Genomic DNA, 8,116 nt, shown 5'->3' on the forward strand with positions numbered 1-8,116 from the left:
CCACTCTCGTGCCCATGAACTGTGATGCCTCCATCGCTCAGAATATTGCGCAAATTTTTGGTTGCGTGGTGGGAAAGTTACCTTTTACATACCTTGGGCTGCCAATGGGTACTTGTAAACCTACAGTACAAGATCTCATGCCATTGGTTTGTGGAGTTCAACGGAGACTTTCGGCGACGCTGTCAATGATTTCCTATGGAGGGAAATTATCTCTACTCAATTGGGTAATCACGTCCCTTATAATTTTTTCCCTTTGCACCCTCAAACTGCCACAAAAAATTATTGATCTGTTGGATAAAATTAGAAGACAATGTCTCTGGACCAAGAAAACCGATGATGGGGGAAAATGTAACTCTTTAGCTTCATGGCAAATGGTTTGCAGACCAAAAGAGTGTGGGGTCTCGGGGGTCTTGATTTACAAACCCAAAGTGATGCTTTACTCATGAAATACCTGCACAAATTCTATAATCACTGGGATCTGCCGTGGGTTGACTTGATTTGGTCCACATACTACAATGACAAAAGCCCACACGCTTCAGATCCATGCGGATCGTTCTGGTGGAAAGATGTGCTCAAACTCACATCCATCTATAGAGGAATATCAAAAGTGATCGTTAGCAAAGGAGATACTGTGCCTATGTGGAAAGATCTATGGTTGGATGATGTCCTTGCTAATTCACACCCACGTGCTTTTTCTTATGCCAAACTTGAGGACATCTCTGTTCGAGACTTTCTTGGGTGCACCAATCTCAATGAAACCTTTCATCTACCACTGTCCATGCAAGCACACAATGAGCTACGTCATCTCCAGGAGATCACAACGCATGTTGGCATTGGTGAGGGTGATGACATGGACTCCTGGATCTACGAGTGGGGCTCTGAGATATACACTGCCAAAAGATACTACAATTTCTATTTTCGTGAGGCCACAGCCCATATTAGCTACAAATGGCTCTGGAAATCTTCGGCCACAATGAAAATCAAAGTCTTCGGTTGGCTCCTTCTCTCTGATCGCCTTAACACCAGAAACATGTTGAAGAGAAGGCACTACAACATCGGAAACAATTATGGTTGCATTCTATGTGGCAGCAATGAGGAAGAAACTATTGAACATATGATCTTTACTTGCCACTTCAGTTCAGCCTATTGGGACACTTTGAATATCCACTGGACAGCTAATGGTGATCGCCTCAACTGGATCAAGGAAGCCAAGTCCGTATGGAACAACCAAATGTTTATGGAGATTTTCCTATATTCCTCCTGGAGTTTGTGGAAGGAAAGAAACAACAAGCACTTTAGGAGAATTGACCCCACGGTTGGGTCATGGGCAAGAAGATTTAAAGAGGACTTCTCTTTACTCATACAAAGAGCTAAAGAGAAACACCAACATTTTCTCTCCACTTTTATTCAGTCCTTTGTTGCCCCTTAGTCTAGTACTTACTTAGGCTACCTACATATACCATTAATTTTAACATGGCCATGGATGTAAGGATATGACTTTTTACATGCATGTTGTGGCTGGCCGTGGCAACCTTTGAACGCGGAGCAGTCGCATGCGCCGGAAAGAAGCGTGGGCGGCGCTCTCTCGGCCGGCGCGCGGTCGGAGCAGTCACGTCCGCTCTGGCTGGGTATGAATGCGGCACTGACCGTTCCGGGCGGGAAACACGCGCGGGTGATGAAGAGGATTCGGGTTGGTCAGGAGTGGGCGCGGCAGCCATCCAGACGCCCACAAACAAGAGATGTTGTATGTAAATATTGCTGCGTACATAATTAATAACGTAAATAATGTGCCAGTTGGACAACTATGATTGGTTTTTTACCTCATGTAGCTGGACTGGTTCATACCCCAGCACTGTTGTTAAACCTCTAGGCAAGCCTGTGTCTGATCATATACCGTGCGTAGTCTCCATTGAAACTTCTATTCCTAGAAGTAAGCTTTTTCGATTTGAGCCTTTGTGGATTCAACACCCTGGTTTTATGGAGGTTGTACAGTCTGCTTGGGATAATCCCGTCCGATCGACCAATAGTGCAACCATTCTTTGTAGAAAATTCAAGCACTTGCGATACTGCCTCAAAAATTGGAGGAAGCACATTTCCCGATTGTCTATAGCCATTACTAACTCCAACAAGGCTCTTGCTGACCTGGACACGCTGGAGAACAGAAGGCCTTTGACAATTCCTGAGGCTAATTTTAGGATTATCCTAAAAGCCCACATCCTACGATTATTGTCATATCAACAACAATATTGGAAGAAACGGTGCACAATTCGATGGGTTCGTTTTGGGGATGAAAATTCCAAATTCGTCCAAGCTATGGCCTCCGAACGCTACAGGAGGAACAATATTGCCTCATTAACTCTTCATGATGGAACAATAATTGATGATCACGCAAGCAAAGAATCTGTCATTTGTCACTCTTTTAAAGAAAGACTTGGAACCTCCTCTAAGCATGAGATGAAATTTGATCTTCCCTCCATTATCAAGAGAATTGAGGGGCTGGATGACCTAACTGTGCCATTTACTAGGCAGGAGATTGATCTAGTCATCAAAGAAATGCCTGTGGATCAGGCTCCGGGCCCTGATGGATTTAATGGGGCATTTCTCAAATCTTGTTGGCACATAGTTAAGGAAGATTTCTACGCACTATGTGATCAATTTTTTGAGGGTGGTCTCAACCTGGAGAGTATCAACGATGGATTCATCACCCTCATCCCAAAAACTTTGGCGCCACAAGGAGTTAATGACTTTAGACCGATCACTCTGCTAAATTGTTGTCTTAAGATCATCACAAAGCTTCTAGCTAACAGGTTACAAAAAATCATTCTCAAGATTATTCACCGCAACCAATACGGTTTCCTGAAAAAGAGGTCTATCCAGGACTGCCTTGCTTGGGCTTTTGAGTACATATACCAATGCCAATCTTCTAAAAAGCCAATAGTACTGCTCAAGCTAGATTTTGCAAAAGCGTTTGACACCATCGATCATGAGGCTATGCTGGAAATTATGAAACACATGGGTTTCAATGATAAATGGCTGGGATGGATCAAAACAATTTTCTCATCTGCGAAGTCTTCTGTGCTCCTTAATGGCGTCCCGGGCAGACAGTTTAATTGTGTTTGTGGGGTGCGCCAAGGTGATCCCCTGTCCCCCCTAATCTTTGTCCTGGCGGCAGATTTATTGCAGGCTGCAATCAACGACTCCTTCCGAAGAAATGATCTTAAACTGCCCTTTCACCGCCCCAACCAATCGGACTACCCGGTGATTCAATACGCCGATGACACTATCATGTTACTTCCTGCGTGTCCGGGCCAAGCTTCGCTTGTCAAAACAATTCTTACTGATTATGCCACTTCGATTGGTCTAAAGATTAACTTCCACAAGTCCACTCTCGTGCCCATGAACTGTGATGCCTCCATCGCTCAGAATATTGCGCAAATTTTTGGTTGCGTGGTGGGAAAGTTACCTTTTACATACCTTGGGCTGCCAATGGGTACTTCTAAACCTACAGTACAAGATCTCATGCCATTGGTTTGTGGAGTTCAACGGAGACTTTCGGCGACGCTGTCAATGATTTCCTATGGAGGGAAATTATCTCTACTCAATTGGGTAATCACGTCCCTTATAATTTTTTCCCTTTGCACCCTCAAACTGCCACCAAAAATTATTGATCTGTTGGATAAAATCAGAAGACAATGTCTCTGGACCAAGAAAACCGATGATGGGGGAAAATGTAACTCTTTAGCTTCATGGCAAATGGTTTGCAGACCAAAAGAGTGTGGGGTCTCGGGGTTCTTGATTTACAAACCAAAAGTGATGCTTTACTCATGAAATACCTGCACAAATTCTATAATCACTGAGATCTGCCGTAGGTTGACTTGATTTGGTCCACATACTACAATGACAAAATCCCACACGCTTCAGATCCATGCGGATCGTTCTGGTGGAAAGATGTGCTCAAACTCACACCCATCTATAGAGGAATATCAAAAGTGATCGTTAGCAAGGGAGATACTGTGCTTATGTGGAAAGATCTATGGTTGGATGATGTCCTTGCTAATTCACACCCACATGCTTTTTCTTATGCCAAACTTGAGGACATCTCTGTTCGAGACTTTCTTGGGTGCACCAATCTCAATGAAACCTTTCATCTACCACTGTCCATGCAAGCACACAATGAGCTACGTCATCTCCAGGAGATCACAACGCATGTTGGCATTGGTGAGGGTGATGACATGGACTCCTGGATCTACGAGTGGGGCTCTGAGATATACACTGCCAAAAGATACTACAATTTCTATTTTCGTGAGGCCACAGCCCATATTAGCTACAAATGGCTCTGGAAATCTTCGGCCACAATGAAAATCAAAGTCTTCGGTTGGCTCCTTCTCGCTGATCACCTTAACACCAGAAACATGTTGAAGAGAAGGCACTACAACATCGGAGACAATTATGGTTGCATTCTATGTGGCAGCAATGAGGAAGAAACTATTGAACATATGATCTTTACTTACCACTTCAGTTCAGCCTGTTGGGACACTTTGAATATCCACTGGACAGCTAATGGTGATCGCCTCAACTGGATCAAGGAAGCCAAGTCCGTATGGAACAACCAAATGTTTATGGAGATTTTCCTATATGCCTCCTGGAGTTTGTGGAAGGAAAGAAACAACAAGCACTTTAGGAGAATTGACCCCACGGTTGGGTCATGGGCAAGAAGATTCAAAGAGGACTTCTCTTTACTCATACATAGAGCTAAAGAATAACACCAACATTTTCTCTCCACTTTTATTCAGTCCTTTGTTGCCCCTTAGTCTAGTACTTACTTAGGATACCTACATATACCATTAATTTTAACATGGCCATGGATGTAAGAATATGACTTTGTACTAAACTTTTTGATACTTTAATTCAATATATACAGTAGGAGCCTCTCCTACGGTTTCAGGTGTCAAAAAGGAGCGGGAGGACAGCTAGCTGTAGCACGGACTCCCAAGAACTTTTTACATGCATGTTGTGGCCGGCCGTGACAACCTTTGAACGCGGAGCAGTCGCGTGCGCCGGAAAGCAGCGCGGGCGGCGCTCTTTCGGCCGGCGTGTGGTCGGAGCAGTCACGTCCCCTCTGGCTGGGTATGAATGCGGCACTGACCGTTTCGGGCGGGAAACACGCGCGGGTGATGAAGAGGATTCGGGTTGGTCAGGAGTGGGCGTGGCAGCCGTTCAGACGCCCACAAACAAGAGATGTTGTATGTAAATATTGCTGCGTACATAATTAATAACGTAAATAATGTGCCAGTTGGACAACTATGATTGGAGATGGAGATAGAATTTTACGTAAACACGGATATGCATGTCTATGTCTATGTGTGTGCGCGCGACGACTCTAGCGACTACCCGTACACACCATCAATGTCTCGTTCTCCCAACACACACACAAACTTAGCACCGCTTCATTTTGTTCCTAGGATAGGAATATCTTACGAGTGGGAAACAACTGTATTACAATTACAGAATTGATATACCACAAGATTGAATGAACTAAATCCTAGGTGGCTATGGCGATAATGGTTCTCCCACCTACGGGCTAAACCATATGGTTTACATGGATACTAGGGGTACCTAGGGATACACATGGTTGATCTCCATCAAGGGATAAACATGATGGTTTCGCTACCAGACGTGGAGGATACGCCAAGACTTCGGAAGTTTCCTTCTAGCACCGGGTTGCCTGTAGTCCGGCCTTCCTTTAATGATCCAAGAGCGGCCCACCAGTCCGGCCCATGAGAGATAGGCCAGCAGCCCAATGACCCCTTAGTCCATGACACACTCACCGGTCCACCCACATATCAAATTATTAAAGTAGCGAACACGAATATACTAAACATCATGAAATTGACTTGACCGTAATTCACATGTGTCTTCGAGAACACTTTGCTTCTTATTAGAGAACTTCCCAATTTGTCCTTTATTACAAAAAGGATTGGGTCACCTTACTGCACCTTTGTTACTGGCGCTAATTGTTACTTGTTAAGAATTTTCTTGCTACTAAACTATCTGTGACCTCTATTTCAGTACTTGCAAAGGATGAGCATGATGAAAACATCTTGGATCAAGAGTTTGATTTTCATGGTGAAAATGTTCAGTTGAGTTGAGCATGTCCATTAACGTTTGCAAAGTTCACCCCATTTCATACTGAAATGTGTGATTAAGCAGCTCACTTTCAACTTCAAAATAATTTGATTTAGCATATGTGGACTCATTGTGAACCAACAGATATACCGGCTCTTTTTCCTTCAATGTACTTGCGACAATTAAAATTTATCTATTTGTAAGCAATGAGTTTTTATTTGGTTGTAAACTATTTATTATTACGATGTAAAAAATATGTGATTTATTTTGTTTCAACTATCTGCAATATTCTCTTTTTAATTGGATTTATATGCATGAAAGTCTAAATGGGTTGACCAGTTGGGCGCATTGGCTAGATTTGGGCAGATGCGGCCTGACGGCGTATCTCCAACCATTCCAAACGGATAAATAGCGGGCCAAATCTTTGTCCGTTTAGATCGGCGCATTAGAGTTGGCCTTTGGCACGAATGACAAGATTTACTATGATTTAATGAGCCATGCAAAGCGAGCCGACATTTCTCATCGACTGCGATTTAAAATCCGGCAAAATACCAAAGTAGTGTATTACAACTTCGTAATCTCACTTTATTAAAACAATTCATATATATAGAAAATAAGTACATGTAGTATTCATCGTAGTGTCAAACTCTGTATGCCCGCAATAAAGAAAAGACTCTTTATGCCGGCCGTGGTTTCTTATTTGGCCAGGTCGTGCTTGTTGTCGTCCTCCTTTCCGTAGGCGGAGACGGGGAAGGTCCTTCCCAGTCCGGTGGGCGTCTTGAACGTGATCTTTGAGTGGTCGTTCTTGTCGATGTACATGTCGCAGACGGTGACCCAGATGAGGAGCTCCTTGCTCTTGACCCCCGTGATGCACTTCATCTTGCGGTCCTCGACAAAGGCCGTCACCTCGGTGGCGTACGAGACCAGCCTCCCGATCTGCTTGAAGGTGTGCGTGAGCGCCTTCTTTTGGCGCAGCCACACGAAGCCCGTGGAGCGGTTGTAGCCGACCTCCTCAATGTCCGCCAGCGGCAGCAGGCCCAGCGGCATGTTCGTCTCGGCCAGCAGCTCCACCGCCTTCTCTGCGCACTGCGCCGCGCCGTGGTACACCTCCGCCCCCTCCCTGTTCACCCCGATCACCTGCGACGCCATCTCGATGGATTAAATTTAATCTCTCGAAGCAAACTCTGGCTCTACTCGACGCTCGGGAGATGCAGGGGACTTATTGGTCTTGGGGGCTTGTTGATTGATGCAGGTTGGGAGGGGCGGATTTATAGGCATCGACGCGAACTATATGAGAAATTGTACTACTGTTCATTGGAATGCTTACCTCAGGAGCAAAGAGGGTGAGAAAGCAAATGTCTGAAGTTGATGCATGACACTCCAGCGACCTGTGTCAACGTCGTGTCGAGTATTGGGAGCGATCCGGCGGATGGAATGGCGTTGCTGGTAGTTGAATTAATACTCCTGCCAGTGATGCTAGCTAGCACGCGTCTGATGGGACACTTCTTGGTCCAGTGCAACCGCCCGAGTTATTCTGCGTATTTTAGGGGTGTTTGGTTTAGAGACTTTTTAGTCCTAGAGACTAGAAAAAGTCCCTAAAATGTCTCTAGGAACCAGACGGGAGGGATTTTTTGTACAGGGACTAGAAAAAGACTCTACTGGAGACTTTTTTTTGATTAGTTCTCGGACTAGAAAAAGTCCAAGGACTTCTGAACCAAACACCCCCTTACTCAACCAGCGTGATGCATGATGCGTTGCCTCTTAAAAAACTACTAGAAATACACAAACTCAATTAATTTGACTAAAAAATGACCGAACATCTAACTGCAATTTGACTTAGGATGCCGGCGGCCAGCGTGCTGGCCCAAGATGGATGCATGGACAATTTTACGTGTTGTAACTGTAAACCACCGCGACTGCTTCCTCCCTTGCACCTTCAGCGTTTGATGGATTCGATGATAGGGCTTCGGTCTCTCTCCGTAGCCAGGTT

At 44.8% G+C, this 8,116-nt stretch overlaps 1 protein-coding gene across 1 annotated transcript; it reads right to left on the minus strand.

Annotated features, from left to right (window-relative positions):
• Positions 1-6,583: 6,583 nt before the first annotated feature.
• On the minus strand, positions 6,584-7,389 carry LOC123066936 (uncharacterized). The gene has a single exon (XM_044489915.1). It carries the CDS (start codon positions 7,273-7,275, stop codon positions 6,823-6,825), a length of 453 nt encoding a protein of 150 aa, XP_044345850.1. The 5' UTR covers positions 7,276-7,389; the 3' UTR covers positions 6,584-6,822.
• Between the last annotated feature and the right edge of the window lie 727 nt (positions 7,390-8,116).

The sequence above is a fragment of the Triticum aestivum genome, chromosome 3B (assembly GCF_018294505.1).
Source record: "Triticum aestivum cultivar Chinese Spring chromosome 3B, IWGSC CS RefSeq v2.1, whole genome shotgun sequence".
Classification (NCBI taxonomy): domain Eukaryota; kingdom Viridiplantae; phylum Streptophyta; class Magnoliopsida; order Poales; family Poaceae; genus Triticum; species Triticum aestivum.